A 23,077-nucleotide genomic window follows, 5' to 3' on the forward strand; every position below is an offset into this window, starting at 1 on the left:
ACTGTTTGTCCCGCTCCTATCAGGGAGCAGGCTCGGTAGCATCAAGACCACCAGACTCAAAAAGACAGATACTTTCCCCAAGCAGTAAGGCTGATCAACACCTCCACCCACTAATGCATGCCCAACCACCACTACTTTGTTTTTCCTCTCAGTCGCCTTATGTCTAGCATTACTTTATGGACATACAATCAATCTATGGATATAAGCTATTGTCATTGTTATTGTGTGCTTTATCTTTTGTGTGTTTTTTTGTGCTGCATCAAATTCAGTAGATATTTTAGATACTTTATTGATCCCAAGGGAAATTACAGTGTCACAGTAGTGTTACAAGTGCACAGATATACAAATATTAAAAGAGAAGCATGAAAAAATGAATATGTTACTTCAAAGAGTCTATCAAGATGGGGTCATCACTTCCCCAGCTATCGGGTGACTCATTATAGAACCTAGTGGCCAAGGGTAAGTATGTCTTCTTTGGAACAGCACAGTTACCTTAGTCTACTACTAAAAGCGCTCCCCTGTTCAGCCAAGGTAGCATGCAGAGGGTGAGAAACATTTATGCTTGTTTATAGGAAATTGAAATTTAACAGTCTTCAATCCTTATTTCACATTTTGAACATTTAGAACTTCTTGCCATTGATTTCACATTAGTGGGTTGTGTATTGTTTGTGAGAAAGAAATGTTTATTTCAAATGGCAATTTCAGGAGGATTCTTTTGTTGTTTTGGTAATTGTTAGCATATATGTATAAGGAGAATACAATTATAGGTAGGCAATGAACTGTCGTGTTATTTTTTTAAAGAAGAAGAACACAGTTTTTTACTATGCTCAACATATAACACACTATTCAGCAAAAAGGTTGCATCTCAGGACTTTATTTAGTTTAAAGTCATCAATGTATGAATTAATTTGACCATAAGACTTAGGAGCAGAATTAGGTCATTTGGCCCATCGAGTCTGCTCCGCCATTCAATTAGGCATTGATTATAATCAGCAGATAAACCAGGGATGAAATGCTATTTTATTGTGATGTTCCAGGCACAGTTATTCACATATTAAAATAAATATACTGCTGGCCTAATATAGTTTACAATTTCTCAAATATATACTTTTGAAAATATTAAGTACATTCTATATCCATAATCTTTTTAATACATCATGCAATGTCTTTAATTTCTGTATTCTGCAAATTACAATATTAGTATAATAGCAGTAGAACATTTTCTTATTAAATTTATAATTCTTATTAAATAATGACCCTTACAGAGTCAGAAGAGAATTAATGATGGGGAGTAAGGAAATGGCAGAGAAATTTTGCAACCACTTTGTGTCTGTCTTTACAGAAGACAAAAAAAAACCCTCCCAGAAATACCAGAGAACTAATAGACTAGCAAGAATGAATAACTGAAGAAAATAAGTATGAGCAGGCATTTGAAGATGAACATGGCAAATATGGATCCTTGGGGAGTGAAAGCCTGGAACTGTTAACATGGTGGTTTATAGTTAGTGTTGGAGCAGATGCTGCAGTCTGGGTTACATGGGGTTATGGAAGGAAAATCATGTTTGACTAACGTGCTGGAATTTTTGAGAATCTTAACAAGTAGAATAGATGAAGAGGTGCACTTGCACTTGCATTTTCAGTTGGCTGTTTATTGTTGGTGTAGTCAATGGTTAAGGGTGATAATTTGCAAACATGGAATAAGAATTGGTTATCAGACAAACAGGCATCACTAAACATTAATATGCTAGTGGTGTTACGGATCACTAGGAGGGTCTTGGGCTACATCCACATTAGACGGGATAATTCTGAAAATGCCAGTTTCACGTAAAAATGATAGGTGTCCACACTATGCATTTTTGAAAATATCTCTATCCACACTGGAATGGAGATTCTGGCGAATCTCCTCCTACTGCGCATGCGCAGAACAAATCTACCAAAAACAAGTGGCATGTTTGGTGCCGAATCTCACTGTGAAAGTGCACATTTGTGTAGTTACAGACTAGAAAAACTTAAAACAACAGACAGCTGTTGGCTCTCGCACAGGAGAACTTAAAACAGAAAAAACAAAGACTGGAGCGTATGGCGGCAACTGACAGAGAGTTCACAGATAGATTGACCCGGCTGACGACGAACATTGAAAAACTGACTAATTAATAAAGCACCTTGTTAAATCTATAAAACATGTCTGCAACAGTATTATCTTGTATTTAGGCTGTTACACATTTATTGACAGAGAAGTACTTGCATAAATAGGTAAACCACCTTCATACGAGCAAGGACAGAAAACAGGGCAAAGTGAGTATACTTATTTATTCAGTAAGTTATGGGTCAAAGTATTTGGTGAGTACATTTCTAACTCTTCTGGCTTCAGTCTCGGTGCCGTCTGTTCTGAAATCGTTCGGTTGCGTTCAAGAAAACAATGAAATAGCACGCTGCCTCCAACAGTGTTTTCAAAAGTCTCCGGTTACCCCATCCACACTGATCTGCCCGAGCAGCATTTTCAAAAATACCCACCCTGGAAAGTGTTTCTGAAAAGCTCCAGTTGCACTCACATCTACGGTGATGAAGTGCTTTGGGAGGTTGGTGATAGCCTGGATCAACTGCCACCTAAGCAAAGTCCTATATCTGCTGCAATTTGCCTACAGCAGATGCAATCCCACTGGCTCTCCACTCAGCCTTGGACTACCTGGACAACAGAAATACCTACAGTAGCTGATGTTTATTGATTACAGCTCAGCATTCAACACTGTTTTACCCTCAGTAATAATCAACAAGCTGTACCACCTGGACCTTCGTATCTCCTTCTGCAACTGGATCCTTGACTTCCATATCGGGAAACCAGTCAGCATGGATTAGAAATAACATCTTCTCGCTGACAGTCAATACCAGCACACCTCAAGGATGTGTGCTCAGCTCACTCCTGTAGTCCCCACAGTCATGACTGTGTGGCTAGGCACAGCTAAAAGGCCATGTATAAATTTGCTGATGACACAACTGTTGTTGGCAGAACCTAAGATGGTGACAAGGAAGCTTACAGGAATGATATAGATCAGGTGATTGAGTGGACATTGTGAACTTCAGGAAGGGGAAGTTGAGGGAGTATACACCAGTCCTCTTGAGGGACCGGCATTGGGAAGGGTGAGCAGTTTCAAGTTCATGGGTGTCAACATCTCTGAAGATCTATCCTGGGCCCAACATGCTGATGCAGTTACTAAAAGGGCATGACAGCAATTATATTTTATAAGGAGCTTGAGGAGATTTGGTCTGTCACCAAAGTCTCTATCAAATTTCTACAATTGTACCACAGAGAAACTTCTAAAAACACAAAATGCTGGCAGAACTCAGGAGGCCAGACAGCATCTATGGGAGGAGGTAGTAACGATGTTTCGGGCCAGAACCTTCACCAGGAGTGAAGTAACATGGGATGGTCGAGGGGGAATAAGAAGAGGAGGGAGGGATGAAGCAGAGAGCTGGGAAGTGATAGGCTGGAGGGAAATGGGCTAGGGGGAAGGTGGAGAATTGTGGGAAAGAAAGATAGGGCTGGGGGGAGATTATAGTGAGACTTCTAACTGTTTACACCACCACCTAGTATTGAGGGGCCACTTCACAGGATCACATTGTAAACTCAGCCTGCTCCATCATGGGCACGACCCTCCCCAGCATTAAGGACATCTTCAAAAGGCAATACCTCAAAAAGATGGCATCCATCATTAAGAACCCCAGAACAAGCTCTCTTCTCATTGCTAACATCAGGGAGAAGGTACAGGAGCTTGAAGACACACACTCAATATTTCAGGAACAGCTTCTTCCCTTCTGCTATCAGATTTGTGAATGGATAGTGAAACAACCTCAAGATTTGACTCCTTACAGAACAACCAAAGTAGTTTAGCAATTTTTTTTTTGGACATTCTGTCTGCCACACAGCAATTTTGCGAACGTGGTCATCTAATCTTATTTAATAATTGCAATTGAATTTACTTAAACCACAAGCAATTGTTCTACTTGCTTACCTCAGGAAGCTTCAGAATTAAAGTGATCAGAGTCTGGAGACTGAAGTTGTTGGCCCAGGAAACCCTCTGAGACTAGTTGATTTATCTTGCAAGTAGGCTCACAAGGTTTTTTTGCAGCAGTGTTAGTGGCATAATGCCACAAAAATATACACTATTCTTTCAAAACTCTATGTTAGAAAAACTAATATTTTAAGATCTGTGATTTCTAGGCCCATATATTTTAATATTTATTGCAACTGAATTGTAATTTGCTTTTATGTTTAATTTGACAGTGGCTTTGTCCTGTGTCCATTGATGTTGTTTTTAAACGGAAGTTGAACAGAGCAGTTCTCACATGAAACTGAAATTCAGTTTCAGATCCTGGGTTCCATGTAACATAGCAGAATTAGGGCATTTGCACCATCAAGTCTGTCCCAGCGTTTCATCAGAACTGACTTTTCAACTCCATTCTCCTGCCTTCTCTCTCTAACCTTTGATGTCCTGACTAATCAATAATCCGTCAAGCTCCACTTTAAGTATACTCAATGACTTGGCCTCCACAGTCGTTTGAGGCAATGAATTCCACTGATTCACGATCCCCTGGATAAAGAAATTCCTCCTTATCTCTGTTGTAAATAGATGTGCTTCCATTCTGTGGCGGAGCCCTCTGGTCCTAGTCACGTCCACTAGAGGAAACATCCTCTCCACAAACATTCTATCTTAGCCTTTCAGCATTCGATAGGTTTCAATGAGCTCCCCCTCATTTTTCTAAACTCCAGCCAGTACCGACCCAGAGACATCAAACGCTTCTCCTACGTTAAACCTTTTATTCCTGGAATCGTTTTTTGTGAATCTATTCAGGGCACTCTTCAATACTAGCATATTTTTTCTTAGATAATATGCCAGAACTGCTCACGATACACCAAATGTGGTCTGGCCTCATTGTTATATCCTTGCTTTTATATTCTAGTACGTATTCTCAAAATTAATGCAAACAATGCATTTGTCTTCCTCACCATTGGCTCAACCTGCAAGCCAACCTTATTCCAGAGGCCCTTTGCACCTCTGGTTTTTGAATTTTCTCCCCATTTAGAAAGTAGTCTACACTTTTATTCCTTCTAGCAAAGTGCATGACCGTGCACTTCCCTTCGCTGTATTCCATCTGCCCTTTACTTCCCCATTCTCCAAATTTTTTTGAGTCCTTCTGCAGAGTCCCTGCTTCCTCGAGACTACTTGCCCCCCACTCATCTTCGCATCATCCGTAATTTTGGCCATAAAGCCATCAATTCCGTAAACCAAAACATGTAATATGAAAAGAAGCAGTCCCAACACTTGCTGCACAGCACTAGTTGTAGGTAGCCAACCAGAAAAGGCCCTCTTTAATTTCCACTCTTCACCTTCTGGCCGTCAGCCAATCTTCTACCCATGTTCGTGCCTTTCCCGTAATACCATAGGCTCCTATCTTGTTAAGCAGCTTCATGTGCAGCACCTCGCTGAAGGCGAAAATTCAAATAAACAACATCTACTGATTCTCATTTGTCTACCCTGCCAGTTATTTCCTCATAGGATTCCAACAGATTTGTCAGGCAAGATCTTCCCTTTAAGGAAACCATGCTGACTTTGGCCTATTTTTATTATGTGCCTCCAAGTACCTCAAAACCTTATACTTAACAATGGACTCTAACATCTTCCCAGCTGCTGAAGTCAGGCTAATTGGTGCATAATTTCCTTTCTTCTGCATCCTTACCTTCTTAAGGAATGGAGTGATATTTGCAGTTTTCCAGTACTGGAACAATTCCAGAATGCAGTGATTCTTGGAAGATCATTACGAATGGCTGCTCAATCTCTTCAGCCACCTCTTCCAGAACCCAAGGGTGTAGGGGGCTATGGGTAACCTAGGTAATTTCTAAGTAAGTACATGTTTGACACAGTATTGTGGACCGAAGGGCCTGTATTGCGCTGTAGGTTTTCTTCCCAAGCATCACCTCCTTATTAATAACAACAATGGGTACTACTGCCTCATCACAAGCTCAAATTTCTAGTATCATTCACAATGATGCAAAGTAGTTTGCCATTTCGATGAACCCCCCATTACTACCTCTGCAAGATCATTTTCCAGCCGTCCAATATTGACTCTTGCCTCCCACCTCCCTTTTACTCTCCTCCACCTGTTCTCGCCAAAGTTCGACTACTCTTAACACTGTCCACTCCAACAACAACACATCCACTTCCACCTTTGCTTCTTTTTGCTGGTCTTTGCCTAATAGATCATTATGATTGCTACCCACCAAATAATCCCGAAAGAGCCCAAGCTCTTTATAAACCTCCTATTTCAAAATTTCAAAAGCTACTAATTCAATCTGATTTTGCCACATTTCTGGACAGTGTGTTCTGGAGCACCAACTTGTTTCATGAAACAAATCTTTTATTGGTTCCTCTGTCAATTATTTCAAATTTGTTCCTCTTAGTTATCAGTTCTCATTTCAATGGAATCTTTCCCCTTTTCTACACAAGGCCCCTATTAATTTTGAACAAATCAATTAATCCTTTAACTCCTTGCTTTAAACCCACCTCCTCCAATCTCTCCAAGTGGATGAATTCCAATGTTGAAATGAGCAAAGGAATTCTGAGGTAAATGTTTTCACAAGCAATGTGAATGTATGATTTTATTATATATTAAAGTTTATAAAAATAACTATCACCTGATTTTAATTTTATTGTAATATTTTCTGCTTCAATACCTTGACAAACTGCAGAAACTGTTTGATTAAAGGATATACAATGCAAGTCTAAATAGGCACTTGTAAGTAAAACAACCTTGTTGCACTCCATTACAATATCTTGTGTGTGCAAGAATCATATTCTAATGATGGAAGATGTGCTGCTACAGCTTCCAGATTGACACCAAGATATTTATGTCTGTGCTACAAACTGGGTTAGGTTATCCTGCTGACATCTATTTAGACAAAGTACAGATTTGTAAACACATTTGAGTAGACAACAATGGAATTCTGTCAACTGCCCTATTCTAGGTGACATTTTGTGAAGCAAAATGTTGAGTTTATCACTTCAGCTCCACGATAACATATTAATCAGGAAATCAGCTCCTAGATGTCTTTAAGATTTCAATTGCATGTCTGTGATTTGCTAATGCTAATATAATTCATAAACTGATCAATTGTAAGTTGAGTGACTAAGTGTTTAGACCCCTTTATTAGTAAGGAATTCAATCAAAATAATTATAGTAATTTAATTATACTTCAGCCCTACTCTATTGCTGCTCATTGAGCTACAGGGTCATCTAATTGGAAAGATAAGTAGATTTTTTTTCCAATCTAATGATACGTAAAAACCAGAAGCTAAGGATTGTTTTATATTTGTTCACACGATATGAAATGTCCACAACGTCAGTATTCATCCCCAAATTCCCCCTGAACTGAGGAGGCAATCGCAAGTCAACTATATTGGTGGGTTTGGAGTCACAGTTAGGCCAGAATGATTTTCTTCTGTGGAAAGCAGCAGTAAACCAGATGCATTTTTACAGCAAGCCAGAAGCATTGCCATTACTAACACTAGATTTATTTTGTGCTTGTATTTAAACTCCTTGATGAGATTCAAACTCAGGTCTCCAGATCAAGAGTCAGAACTCTTTAACAGGTGGTTCAATATTTTAGCCACAAAGCTTCCCAGCCCTGTGGCCTTGAATGAGTTGTATCCTTATCCTACCCCATTCATTATTGGAGTATGTCTTTACAACTGTCTTCCTTCCCACTGTAGATTATATCATAGAAAAAACTTGGTTACATTTATGAATCTAAATACACAAAATTTATGACATTCCAAATGCCATTGCTCAGAAGTATGAGACATTAAAGCTGAAACATACTAAGTATTACAAGGCAGTAAAATTAACTTTTTTTTGAAATGGTAGCACTCCTGAACCAGTTCAGTAGTGTTTTGCTAGAGGACAGGTCCTGCCTAATGATTTGCTGGCCACATAGTCAGGATTGGTTAAACCCAATGATGTTTCCGGAAGTTGAATGGAGCAGTAATAAGATATAGGATGGAAGATGATGAGAGGAGAAACAAAAGGTAAAGTGCTCTGTCCTAATCCCACTGTTTCTAATGGTATACATTGTTCTTAATCAGTAGTTCAGAGGTCCCAGCATTGTTGTATCCTTGGTGCTTATGTCAGTCATAGGAATGATGAGTTGATAACTACTAGTTCTAATACATTGGCCGCATGCCTAGAGTAACATTGATAAATTTAGAGCATATTTTCTGTCCTAAATTATCATAATGGCCAAGATAAATACACAGCAGAAATCAGGCTGCATGGAGAACAGTGACATTAAGTAGCACAAAATGACAGTAAAATCCCAGTGCATAATATTAAATGAGTTACAAAATTGATGTTATTTATTGTGTAATTGCACTACTTAGTGAGAAGTAGTTGCCAAATCACTGCAGCTAGTAGTTAATGATGCTTGAAAATTCTGTTCTTCCAGGTATGATACAATTACCAATCAGTGGGAAACAGTGGCTCCTCTTCCCAAAGCTGTGCATTCTGCAGCTGCAACTGTGTGCGGAGGCAAAATCTACGTGTTTGGCGGTGTGAATGAGTCAGGACGGGCCGCTGGTGTTCTGCAATCATATGTCCTTCAAACAAACACATGGACTTTCATTGAATCTCCTATGATAGGTAAAGTAGCAATTACCCTAGAAAAGGACATTGTATTATTATGACATACAGTAAAAGCTGCATTATCCAGAATAGCATCAACTATATTTATTTTATAATCTGCGTGAGTTAGATACACAATGAAGACAATGTTTTTGAAATTTGTCCAAGTTATATTTCCTGTAAGGAAGAATACTTGAATCTATAGAGAATTTCAGGGCAAATTTTCACATTTAAATCAATGCAGGGAATTTCTCATCATTATTCTACAAGCTTGTAAGAAATCATTAAAAGTATGAATCTGGTGAAAGTAAGTTATAGTAAATAAGTGCACTAAAACCCAAAGTACTTTTTGCTCTATATTAGAAGATAGACAGTTGGCAGTTCTTGTTGATGAACAACATTCTAGTGATTTATTCTAGTGTGTAAACCCTTTACATATTTTACCCATAAAGTTGTTCTTGGTGGTTACTGAGAGGTAAGAAAGGTAACACCTTTGTGCAAGTTAGAAAGTACTCATCTGGAACAGGGGAATCACTGCCTTTATCATAAATGATAAAGCAGCAAGACAAATACTTTTATTAACATTTCACGTGAACACCAATGAGTGTTAACATGCTAATTATTATCCCTTATCATCCTGTTCAATCAAAAGTAGTACTTCATCCAAATGGATAATGATCAACTGCTGTATCAGCTTAATATGGGTTAGTATTATACAAAAGAACTTCATTATTCTTTAAATATTATGTCATTATGATTAATATATTAAGGAAATAATTGTTTCTGTACTCAGAATTTTAATTGAGTCTTGTATTTATTTATTTATATCCTAAATCTGAAGGAGGGCTACAAATTTGCCATTGAGTTTTCCCTGAGATCAGCTCATGTGTTTGGCTAGTGTGTGAGGATATCCTGTATGGAGAGGAGAAGGGTATTTTCAAAAAGAACTAATCTGATGGATGTATTAGTCAAGTCATATGTATGAGAGAGGACATCTCTGTTCTGTGCTTTCCTAATGCAATAAAGAGTAGGAAATCAACTGTGTTAGAGGGTCAATGATTCATAACCCAGAGTTTGATTGTTTCTCATACAGGTGCTACATTTCACTCCCATCCTAGAAAAAAGTGATAGTTTCAACATCCAAAATGTACATGTTACCTTACAATTGGGTCAGATAAGCCAGAAAGTGATTTAAGACTAGACATTAAGGAGTTGTTTTTATTCTTTTACTGGATATGGCCAAGATTTATTGCCCTGGAAGGTGGTGTTGAGGGGCTTCTAGTGATGGTATCACATAACATTGTGCTTAGGGAGAATGATGATTCAAACCCAGCAATGAAGTAACAATGAACAGCGTGACAACTCAGAGGAACCTACCATGTGCTTACTGCCTTTGTCCTCCTTCATGACAGAGGTCATCCATTAGATAGTTTGATTTCATAGTTATCCTTTTTTTTATTTATTAAATTTTAGAAATTACAAAGAATAAATGTAATATTAAAATAGTAAGAAAGATAATACTAACCCTCCCCCCTCCCCCCCTTAACCCTTATCTAAAGAGAAAAAAAAAGAAAGAAGAGAAAGATTGCCTGGATATCGGAGGATCCCCACATGCTCCATGAAGTTCAAAATAATTTTTATATTTATTTTTTACTTTCCCCAATTACTATAATTTTATCTTCAAAGGACCTATGTATTTAATCCTATCTTTTGTAAGTATGCGAGCCAAATTTTCAAAAATATATCATATTCATTTCTTAAATTATACGTAATTTTTTCAAATGGAATACAACTATGTATTTCATTATTCCAATGATCCTTGAGTTATCCTTGAGGAGGAACTGCAGTACTTTTTGGTGATAGTGTAACCAGAATATGTCAATAGTAGAAGGAGTGAATATCTAGGGTGGACAATATGATGACAATCAAGTGGGCTACTTCTTCTGGATCCTATTGAACATTAAATGTTGTTGGAATAGCAGTCATTCTGGCAAATTTGTATGTCCCACCATACACTTCTTAACACATAGTGAAAAGAATTCACAATATCTGGTCTGAACTACTTGTAACAGGCTACACAGTCCTTGATCTTTGTTACAGTAGCTGTAAGTTTGCATTTTTGTCAGTAATGACCACCCTCACATCTATTGTAATACATTGCTTTGAGAGGCTGACAATGTCTTAAATTAACTCCAGTTTAAGCAAGGGCCTGGACCCATTGCAGTTCATTCCAATCACAACAGGTTATGCAATCTCACTGGCTCTCCACTCTGCTTTGGAGCATCTATATAACAACAAAGCAGACATCAGGCTGCTGTTATTGTTTCCAGCTTGGTGTTCAACCCCATTGTTATTCAACAAGCATCAAAACCTGTGCCTCTTGTTACTCCTCCTGCAACTGAATCTTCAACTTCCTTATCAGGAGGTGACAGTGCGGATCTGTAAAAACATCTCCAACTCACTCCAACGGATGCATGTCAAGGATGGGTTCTTTGCCCACTGCTCCACTCTCTCTACATCCATTGAACATGTGGCTAAGCACAGCTCAAACACCATCTACATATAAATTCACAGATGATACTATTCTTGTTGGAAAAATTTCAAATGGTGACAAGGTGGTATAAAGGAGAGAGACAGAGAGTTTGGCTGGTTGAGTGGTGTCATAATGACAACGTAGAATTCAACATCAGCAAGGCCAAGGAATTGATTGTGGACTTCAGGAAGGATAATCAGGAGAACACACACTAGTCCTCATTGAAAGGTCAGCAGTGGAAATGATGAACAGCTTCAAGTTCCTAGGGTATCAACATCTCCAAGGATCTGAGTCAAACACATTGATGCAATCATGAAGAACGCACACCAGTGGTTCTACTTGGTTAGGAGCTGGAGGAGATTTGGTATAAGACTCTTATAGATTTGGTGAACATATTGACCAATTGCATCATAGACTGGTATATCACAATGCAAAGGATTGCAAAGGTTGCAGAAGATTGTGGTCCCTGCCTGTCTCAATATGTGCATGGTCCTCCCCGCCATTAAGAACGTCTTCAAGAGGTAGTACCTCAAGTAGATGGCAACCATCACTAAGGACCCTCACCATCCAGAACATGCCCTCTTCTTGTTACTATCATCAGGGAGGAGGTACAGGCATCTGAGACACATACTCAACAATTTAGGACCACCTTCTTCCCATCTGTCTCCACCATCAGATTTCTGAACAGTCCATAAACCTACATTATTCCTTCCGCACTATGTATTAGTTTTGAAGTTTATAGGAATTTTATGTCTTTGCACTGTACTGCTGCGCAATACTAGCATGTTATGTTGACAGAAGAACGGCGCCACTTCTAGGCTGCCCAACACAACCTTCATTTGATGGAAATAATGTATTTCACTGTATGCTCAGATGTACATGTGACAAATTAGGCTAATCCTTGAAAATATAAATACTGCTTCTGCAAGATATCGCACTTCACAACAGTGATATGAGTCTGATTGGGTCAATGTGAATGGGGTATGGGTCTTGATGGTAATGCAAAGAACTGAAGGAAAAGATAAAACAGTTTTTGTATTATTTTTTCCTGGTAGTCTATTACCCTATGAGTACATATCCATTTTATATCTTTGCTCCCTTGGACATTAGGCTGTACTGCTGAGTTGTTTTAAAAGCACCAATATGTTTCTTTAATAAAAAGGAAATAAATATGTGGATATTTTCTATTTCTCTACATACAGATAATTCCAGATCAGCATAGTTACAAAAAGATTCAATCGGGTGGGAACTTGTAGCTTGTCATTATCTCTATGGCACTGTGTTTGTGACCACTTTGAAAATGGGAAAAGATGTAAGCAAGCTATAAAACAAATTAAACTTAATTTGTTTTAAACGGAGTAAATATATATGAATATGTTGTAACACAATAATCAGTCTGAAGATACCATAATCTTTTATTATTGGTGTTTAGGAAGGTTTCACATAGCCATTTGTCAGTTGATTCAAATTCCTCATTATGAAGTTCTTCATTATTTCAAATATCTAGAAAATAATTTGTATATTTACAATATTACTCAATATTATTAAACTGTCAAAATTCTATCAATATTATAAGGCTCTGTGATGAAAAACCAGTGAGCAAAGATATACAGATAAAAAATATAATGAACCATTCTATTAGTAGCAGATACTGTTGAGTCACATTGTCAAGTGTGCAGAAAGTGAAATTACTGATCAGAGGAAAGAACTCCTGAGCTCTACTGCAATATCATCCATTCTTAAATGCTGGCACTAGACAGGATGATCAATTTCTGATATTCCTGTGTCTCATTTCCTACAGGTTGTAATAAAGAAACATAGACTGTAAAGAGAGTGACTGGATATTTGTTGATTTGCCACAAAGTCCCCACTTGCACATCTCAAGAGGTTCCTTACATTCCACTGTTATGTTCGTGCTTATTCCTCTAATTTCATCCCACAAGTACAAAACTGGTGAATTTCCAGACTTTGCACAGTTGGAACATGGTCAATGAAGTCAAAATGGAATGTAAAAATGACACAATTTCAACACATACCAATCTTTGTTAAAGAGGCCATTTTTAAAGGCCCAATGAAGGGCAATTGGCCTTTGATTATGGGACTCCTGCTCCTTTTAAACCAAAAGTAAGTTTTTGGCCTATAGTAATTGTACTTAAAGAGAATTAGCCATGATGTAACATGAGTTACAGATTTAAAAACTAGTGGCACTCCACTGTGATCAGATGTTCACAACTCATCACTTATTACTCACTTTCCACTGAGAAATGATTTATCATTAGTTTGTGTCAATGGATTTATTGGCTACGTGAGTTTCATTGCTGTTAGTCTGATAGAGCACACTTGCTATTTTTACAGTTGTGGATATTACATGGTTTAATTAGAAATGCATTTTAAATGTATTAGGAAACCAACTCAGCAGATTATAAATAAATTGCATTCATAATTATTCACACTATAATTTTATTTTGTAATGCTGTATCTGGATTACTAACAGGAAGTTTAAGTGTTGTATTTATTTTGTTCCATTAACAGATAACAAGTACGCTCCTGCAGTCACTCTCAATGGTTTTGTCTTTATTCTTGGAGGTGCCTATGCCAGAGCAACTACCATATATGATCCTGACAAAGGGAATATCAAAGCGGGACCAAACATGAATCACTCCAGACAATTCTGCAGGTATGAATAATCAAACAGTACGTTTTATATATAACTCAATAGAGGCAAAGCTATTCAGTTGGAAAACTGTATATCCCTTTCAATACCTTAAAGTGAGTCAGACAACAAAGAAATTTTGGAAATCTGAGTTAGTTCTCTATCACAGTTAAACTATTTTAAGTTTAGAAGAAATACTGTAATTGGCATATGAATATTTCAAATGGTAAACACCATCATCGCATCTCCTCCTCCCACTTCAAAAAGTCACTGATTCCCCCAATAATTTTTTTATTATCAACTTCTCTGAGATGCTCTAATTTCACAGATGAAATAAATGTTTGGCAGCCATATCAGAACCAAACATTATCAAAGAAGAAACAATGAAGTTCCTAAGTCAAGGTGCAACCTTCACAGATATTAACAAGGAGTTGACTGAAAGTCACCACATAAATTTTATAAAGGCAATGTCGTGGCTTCCATGCCCTGCCATATCCAATGACCTTTCATACGATTTTACCAAAATCATATTAAATGGTCTGCAAATACACATAAGAGACATACTCATTGCCCACAAGTTGTTTGGGAGCATCCTGTCTTTACCTCAAGTTGGAGCTGAAGGAGCCAACTTTAAGGTCGGAGATTTGCTGGAGTTAGCATCAAGCAGGCCAGTTAATGGAAAACAACAGGTCAGGTTAGGAAATTCAAAACTGTACAGGTGCTGGAAATCTGCAACAAAAATGGAAAATTCTGGAAATATCAGCAGGTCAGGCAACATCTGTGGAAAGAGTAACATAATAGTTAACATTTGTGGATATGGAATTGGCAGGCATGATGTCATTGGTATCACAGAAGTGTGGCTGAAAATGGATCAGAGCTGGGAGCAATGATACATATCTATCAAAAATATCTAAAAATGATACATATCTATCTATTTGATCAGGGCACGACTGCGCAAGCGAGTGGATGTCAGCCGGTTAGAACAGTGAGAGGAATTTAAAAGGAGACAGCTTTACAGAGCGGGTGTCAGAGTATTGGGAGACAGTAGGAATGCTTTGGCTCGATGGGGCTTCAGCGATAACGGGTAGAATACAGACAAGAAAAAATGCTGAGAATATTAAATGGATCATGCAGCATCCATAGAAAGAGAATCAGTCAACACTTCAAATGAATGACTTGATAGAGGTGCACAAGATGATAAGAGCAAGATCAAGTGGATAGCTAGAGATGTTTTCCCAGGGCAAAAATGGTTAATATTTTTAAGGTGATTGGGGGAAAGTATAGGAGGATGTCAGAGATAAGTTTTTTTTACACAATGATTGGTGTGTGTGTGTGTGTGTGGAACTTGCCTCCAGGGATAGTGGTACAGGGAGATACATTAAGAACTCATAGACAAGCACATGGATGATAGCAAAATGAAGAGCTTTGTGGGAGAGAAGGATTAGATTGATCTTAGAGTAAGTTAAAAGGTTGGCGTAGCATCGTGGCTGAAGGGGCTGTACTGTGCTATAATGTCCTGTGAATGACACTATTAGATCTGAGAAAGATGTTAGACAGGATGGCAGAGAAATATAAGTATAACCATGCAAGTATCTTTGAACAAGTGAATATATACTGCAGGTAGGATGAGGAGATATGTAATCGTTGTTGATGTGGTTCTGGTACTCTGAGATGTGTCAGGGTTAGCAGTAAGCAAATGGATCAGCTTTTAATTCATTTTTACTGTTGAGCGTTCAGAATTTAAACCCTGAACTATGCCATTGTTAGTTATGTGGTGCATTTGCAAACAGAGGCTCAAGGCTGCTAATTATGCATAGTAAGAACAACAACATAAGTGCAATGAAGTGGATAAGTGAGTGATTCATTTAGTTTGAACTGTTAAATTTGTGGGTTAACTAAGTGATGTATTTTACTGAGATGTAAGGGACCACTTCTTAAATAAACTTGCACAGTGGAAACCTCGCCTGCTGTGTGGAATACCTGATTACATATAATGTCCTACACATGATTGCCCATCCACTGTTAATTACAATATGATTTGGTGAAGAGCTGCCAAGGCAGTTATATTTTAGAGGGTGTTTTTGTTTTGTTGTGATACAATTTTGCAGAATACTTGTTTGGCTATATTGAGAAGTATTGTTAGCAAATAACAAAAAGAGCTTTGAAAGGGTGTTTGAAACTTCTGCCCAATGAAAATGAGGAATTAGCATCTGTCAGACAATGGCAGAGATTGCCCCCCCGGTGCTGTTGCCATGGCTGTGTCATTGTGCAGTTAATATCAGAGCCAGTTCTGTCATTGTCACATTTCCTCTTCCTTTACGTGGGAATGGAAGGCAGAAGGCATCTGCTCTTGTCTTCTCAAATGTACGTAGCCCACAGCTGTTCTCCCTAGCTCCAATGCTACTATTCACTATTGAGAGGCTGGGTTGACACAAACTCTAGCTGGACAGGCCTGGGCAGGGTGATTCTATTCCTTAGGAATTGTGTTTTTAATGCAAATAAACCATTAATCGTTGGTATCTTTTCCCTAATTATTAAAGTCAGTTCTGTGTAATAAAACATTTTATATTGTTCCAACAAATCATTTTGACATCCTGAACATTGTTTTACATGTTATCTTCTCTAAGAAGAATTAGCTCAATTCTCAATGTTTTTTTCTTGTAGAATCCACTTTGACTGGTAGGAAGCAGGTAATTGAGCAATATGAACCCTTTAGGTAAAATATTGAAGTGCTTCCTTCTATGATTAATGGGCCAGAAACACCAGCCTTGGCATTGAACATTAGCACACTAGTGCACTGTAGGGGAGAAATATTAGTTGTCCCTGGACTCCTTCCCTGAGTAACCAGATATAGTTTTGTATGTTTCTAAACTGAGTGGCTGAATGCTTCTCATAATTAATCTCTTAGCATTACACCAGCTACTCCTGTCCCATTCATTTCAATGGGATCACCACTTTTCAGTGGCACAAAGGTAAGTGCTTATTTTTAATTTAGTATTAACTCTTTCAGATAATTTTGTTGCTTTTAAAGATTTGTTAAATTCAAGAACATTTCTAAACACTTGTGGATTTGAGGGCTGATTCAGCTGGCTGTCAAAGCTTTCAGTGATGTTCTGGGGACAAGTAGCCTTTGTTGTATTGTTGGAGTCCCTGCAAGAAGCTAGAACCAGGCTCTCCACATCCACAGCAAATATATGTAGGTCAATTATGGGCAAGTTCCTATACCAGCTAGGTTTGGCCCCATGTGTCCTCTTTGGGGTCAAATCAATTCAAAACTGGTTAATGGACAGCAGATTTTGGATATTCTGGTTTGAAACTCCTGATTCAAATCAAATTAAAATTGGGCATAGAAAGCAAAATACTGAGAAACATCAAGGAAGCAAAGAAAAGATTACAGACAATTAAGATCTGCAGAAAGGGACTCCACATTGGTAAAAAAATTAAGTTCCATTGGCAGCTATTATGCTTGACAGTGCTTAAGATTTAATGTTCCTTATATGTGAGTGAGCTGTCTTAGAGTATAAGCAACATATTAAAGGCAGGTAACGCAATGTAAAAATGTTAAAGTTACAAATTTAAACATTTTGTGATTGGTTGTTTTCCGATAGAAAGCAATTTTGCTGATATGAAGTTTTATTGCAGCAACACACACAGGATGCTGGAGGAACTCAGCAAGCCAGACAGCTTCTATGGAAAAGAGTAAATAGTCGATGTTTAGAACCGAGACCCTTCATCAGGACTGGGAAAAAGCTACAGCTGGAGCAAGAAGGTGGGGGGAGGGGAGGTAGAAGTACTAGGTTGTAGGTGATAGGTGAAACAGGGAGGGGGGTGAAATAAAGAGCTGGAAAGCTGATAGGTAAAAGAGATAAAGAACTAGAGAAGGGGAGAAATTTTATTGTCTTGCTAGATATTATATTTGAAAAAAATTTGTAATTTTGTGCCAATATACTTGATTCAAGCTTAGACTTATACAACCATAAAATCAAGGTATTCTGCTGAAGAGTACATCTGATACACAATTGATCCACTAAAATGGGAAACATAATGGGTATGTGTTTTATTAATTATCAAAGAAAAGGATATAATATCTATTATTCTAGAGGTCTGAGGCCTTTAATGATAACACAATGGTGAATGGTTCAGAAGGATGAATTTGTGCTTTTTACTTTACATAGACACATAGAAAAGCTACAGCACAATACTGGCCCTTCGACCCACAAAGTTGTGCCTAGAAATTACTAGGCTTACCTATAGCCCTGTATTTTTCTAAGCTCCATGTACCTATCCAAAAGTCTCTTAAAAGACCCTATCGTATCCACCTCCACCACCATTGCCAGCAGCCCATTCCACGCACTCACCACTCTCTGAGTAAAAAACTTACCCCTGACATCTCCTCTGCACCTACTCCCCAGCACCTTAAACCTGTGTCCTTTTGTGGCAACCATTTCAGCCCTAGGAAAAAGCCTCTGACTATCCACACAATCAATGTCTCTCATCATCTTATACACCTCTATCAGGTCACTTCTCATCCTCCGTTGCTCCAAGGAGAAAAAGCCGAGTTCACTCAGCCGATTCTCATAAGGCATGCTCCCCAATCCAGGCAACATCCTTGTAAATCTCCTCTGCACCCTTTCTATAGTTTCCTGTAGTGAGGCGACCAGAACTGAGCAGAGTAGTCCAAGTGGGGTCTGACCAGGGTCCTATGTAGCTGCAACATTATCTCTAGGCTCCTAAATTCAATTCCAAGATTAATGAAGGCCAGTACACCGTCTGCCTTCTTAACCACAATGTCAACCTGTGCAGCTGCTTTAAGCGTCCTGTGGACTCAGACCCCAAGATCCCTCTGATCCTCCACACTGCCAAGAGTCTTACCATTAATATTATATTCTGCCATCATATTTGACCTACCAAAATGAACCACTTCACACTTATCTGGGTTGAACTCCATCTGCCACTTCTCAGCCCAGTTTTGAATCCTATCAGTGTCACGCTCTAACCTCTGACAGCCCTCCACACTATCCACAACACCTCCAACCTTTATGTCATTAGCAAACTTACTAACCCATCCCTCCACTTCCTCATCCAGGTCACTTATAAAAATTACAAATAGTAAGGTTCCCAGAACAAATCCCTGAGGCATGACACTGGTCACTGATCTTCATGCAGAATATGACCCGTCTACAACCGCTCTTTGCCTTCTGTAGACAAACTAGTTCTGGATCCACAAAACAATGTCCCCTTGGATCCCATGCCTCCTTACTTTCTCAATAAGTCTTGCATGGGGTACCTTGTCAAATGCCTTGCTGAAATCCATATCTACTACATCTACTGCTCTTCCTTCATCAATGTGTTTAGTCATATCCTCAAAAAATTGTAAGGCACGACCTGCCCTTGACAAAGCCATGCTAACTATTCCTAATCATATTTTACCTCTCCAAATGTTCATAAATCCTGCCGCTCAGGATCTTCTCCATCAACTTACCAACCACTGAAGTTGATGCACCATCAATAACTCTCGGAGGCGTGAGGCGAGAGATAGGCTTTTATTAGCTGGAAGAAAGCACTGTCAGCAGCAAGAGACCATCACACAACATCCTGGAGACTGAGGGAGGAGCAGTGCCTCCAATTGCCTTTATACAGGGGTCTGTGGGAGGAGCCACAGGAGCAGTCAGCAGGGGGACGTGTCCAAACAGGTATATTTAGTTCACCACAGAAGTAAGACTCACTGGTCTAAAATTTCCTGGGCTATCTCTATTCCCTTTCTTGAATAAAGGAACAACATCCGCAACCCTCCAATCCTCCAGAACCTCTCCCATCCCCATTGATGATTCAGAGATCATCGCCAGAGGCTCAGCAATCTCCTCCCTCGCCTCCCACAGTGGCCTGGGGTACTTCTCATCTGGTCCCATTGACTTATCCAACTTGATGCTTTCCAAAAGCTCCAGCACATCCTCTTTCTTAATATCTACATGCTGAAGCTTTTTAGTCTGCTGCAAGTCAGCATGACAATCACCAAGATCCTTTTCCATAGTGAATACTGAAGCAAAGTATTCATTAAGTACCCCTGCTATTTCCTCCGGTTCCATACACACTTTCCCACTGTCACACTTGATAGGTCCTATTCTTTCACGTCTTATCCTCTATCTCTTCACATACTTGTAGAATGCCTTGGGATTTTCCTTAATCCTGCCTGCCATGGCCTTTTCATGGCCCCTTCTGGCTCTTCTAATTTACTGAAATCTAATGTTTGCAAATATAAAATATATTTTAGTAAATTATGGATCACATTTTCATAAATCCCAATTTCAATAATTACAGATGGCCTAAACATTATCACAAAAATTTTTTACTTAATAGTACCTCACAAACCAGATGACTGTCAAAGATAGAGGCTGAAGTATTTCTGAATGGAATTGCTTAGTGTCAATGTGCCCACTTCCATTTAACAGAAAACGTGAAATGGAAAAATTATTTTTCAAAATAAATAAGTAATGTGAAAAGTCAGCTAAAAATTTTTAATTTGTAAAAGGGGTCTCTTTGTATTTATAAAAAGAACTGTCTTTCAATTACAAGGTGAAAATGTTGAGCCGACTGCATAGGATATGAGCATGCTCTGGCAAAGCCATAATTCATTATACATTTTTAAATGCCATGAAATGTTCATGGTAGTTGATCACTTTTTCTCTTCTCCTTCCCTGTCTTTCTACTTCCTCTCTCTGGAAAACCAATGACTACACTGTAGTGTCTGCTGCAGTCTGATCAGATTGCCTTTAACGATGAACGCTGAGCTATCTAAGTGACAACAGCATTAACCTGACCTGCCTGCCACCAGAAAAATCAGTGTACGTTTATTAAAAGCAGACTGCTTGAGTACAGTAAGTGAATGACATCATGTTTGTCTAGAGAAACACCAGGTTTCAGTATGGGAACAAGCTGTTCAGACCCACTATAACAACTCAAGCTTATAGCTAGTGAAATAACTGGGATGGGTGGTGCAAGAACAACATAATTAACGAATACCACTGGAAGCCAGAAATTCATAATGCCAGGCTGATATTCAAAGGAAACTATGATTATTCACATGTAATCACAAGGCACCCACCAGACAAAGAACAGCTATGTTAAAGTAACCCCTTCAAAATCAGGACCCTCATAATACATGCAGCTGATTACTAATTGGACCTAGGGTCAAATGAACAACTAGAATTGCAATATTACTCTTGGAAGCTCCCTGTTAAATGCCTCACAATGGAGGAGCTAGATTTTAATCAATCAGGAAATTCCTGCAGCAGTTGGTTGACCTCCACCACCTTCTGTAAGTCCAAAGCTTTCATGATAAATTCCACTGATGATCTAATTCCTTTACTGAATTACAAGTACAATGCAGGCAATCTGGCCAGTTTCATCGTACAATCACCATCATGCTCTGTACTAGCTTTTTTTGAGGAGCTTTGTAGGATCTGTCACTATCACAACCCTTTGTAACCCCCTGGGTCGCCTCAGGCTCGCTCAGCTCGTTTCGTCTAGGGGGAGCAGCCTTCGGCCCCGCCAAACTGGGTAATCAGCTGGTGTGGATGCTGTGTGATGTCCCCGCCTCGCCCAAAAACAGACAGTACATCATATGCAATTAAATGAGTACAATTTATAAAGGTTACTATAACTAAGTGATTAATAACGATACAGTATATATGAAGAGAAAATTAAAGAAAAGGCGCCAAACTTATCAAAGTCCAAACCACTTCGTGCACAGCCGTTGGAGCTCAATTACTGAAGTCTTCTGGCCACCATTCGATCCCCTCCGAACTCCTCGACTCGCAGCTCAGGACCCTCCAAACTCCTCGACTCTCCAAACAGCTCACGACCCTCCGAGTGGTCAACCAAGCACATCTAGCTTCATCCCCCCCCCTCCTCGGAGAATCTCCCGGCCTCGGACCCCCCTTTGGGGTCCGATCCTCGTCCAGCTTAGAGCATTGCGTCCTCTCTCTCGACCCCCTCGCGCCGATCTGCCCAAAAGCCCGTCAACAAAAGCTTACAGACTCAGAAGAAAGAACATTAATCCCCATTTGGTTTACAAAGGAATACCATTCTCGTTATCAGTAAATTAGCATTCCTGCTAGTTAACAAAAAGAAGAAACCCTCTTTCCACTCTCCCTCCACCAAATAAAAGTCATGTCCTCATGACTACTAAATAACTCGCCACCTTTCCTGCCAACACACCGTAACCCAAGCACAAACAGTGACATCTCCTCCCCACACAGTAACCCTCACGCCCTGTTCCTCAGGCGCTACTTAGGCCAACTATCTGGGAGTTCCCTAACCCTTCTGAGGCCTCCATACCCCCTCACCTAAACCCTTCAGGCTCGGACACAACTGGGGATACCTTGGGCCCACTACCAACTCCTCTCTCAACCTCTCACTCATGCCCCACACTGCACACAGCTAACCCTCCCCGCTACACCTGACTCAATGGGAGAAGGGCCAAAGGTCTCTTCCTCAATCGAGGGAAAGTCACCAAAAGACAGCATGTACCACACATCCAGCACATCATCCATCGAATCTGTATTCTTCCTCATTCCTGTGATCGGTAGCTGCTGTTTGATCTTCTCCAAACGGAAACACGTGGCCTGCACTGCTCCCGCAGTCTCTTCAGCCTCCTGTTCAGTATTCACTGCACTTCTCTCCAGCTTTTTCTTCCTCATGACTTCTTCCAGATCAACTTTCAGGTTTTGCACTTCATTTGAACTGTCAATGGTCATCTTCAGGTTCCCTTCAAGCTTCCGCTTCTCTCTTCTGAGATTCATCTGTAATTTCTTCACCTCCGCAAACTCCCCTCTCCTGGTTCTCAGTTTGCTATTACCCTCAGTCAGACAACTTTCTTCATTCTCTCCAACTTGTAAGTCTTCCGAATGGTTCCAGATCACTTTCTCCAGAATCTCCGTCTTCATTTCAAACTGGATTCCGTAGAGACAGTCTCTCACCAGCTGCGACCTTCGTCAGCCCTGGCACGTGTCCCGAAAACACTTTAACTCGGTAGTTCTCAGCTGCTCCTGCAACGACCTCACTTCATATTCTCCTGAGGCAAATCCAAATACCAATAGATCATCCACATACACCAAAACTCCAAACGCCTCCACATCCCCTATGGTCTTCCACCTGCCCAGCAGGAAGGTTGCAAGGGCTCCAGATATGCCCTGTGGCATCTTTTCGGACCCGAAGAC

At 39.5% G+C, this 23,077-nt stretch overlaps 1 protein-coding gene across 11 annotated transcripts in view; it reads left to right on the forward strand.

Annotated features, from left to right (window-relative positions):
• Window positions 1–23,077, forward strand: part of LOC132400639 (kelch-like protein 29) — a 436,778-nt gene that overhangs the window by 383,602 nt on the left and 30,099 nt on the right. For all 11 annotated transcript variants that reach the window (XM_059981820.1, XM_059981810.1, XM_059981815.1 and 8 more), the window contains 2 exons: window positions 8,498–8,691; window positions 13,739–13,883. In XM_059981820.1, the coding sequence (XP_059837803.1) occupies window positions 8,498–8,691; window positions 13,739–13,883 (339 nt within the window). The remainder of the gene's footprint in view (window positions 1–8,497; window positions 8,692–13,738; window positions 13,884–23,077) is intronic.

The sequence above is a fragment of the Hypanus sabinus genome, chromosome 10, assembly GCF_030144855.1.
Source record: "Hypanus sabinus isolate sHypSab1 chromosome 10, sHypSab1.hap1, whole genome shotgun sequence".
Lineage (NCBI taxonomy): Eukaryota > Metazoa > Chordata > Chondrichthyes > Myliobatiformes > Dasyatidae > Hypanus > Hypanus sabinus.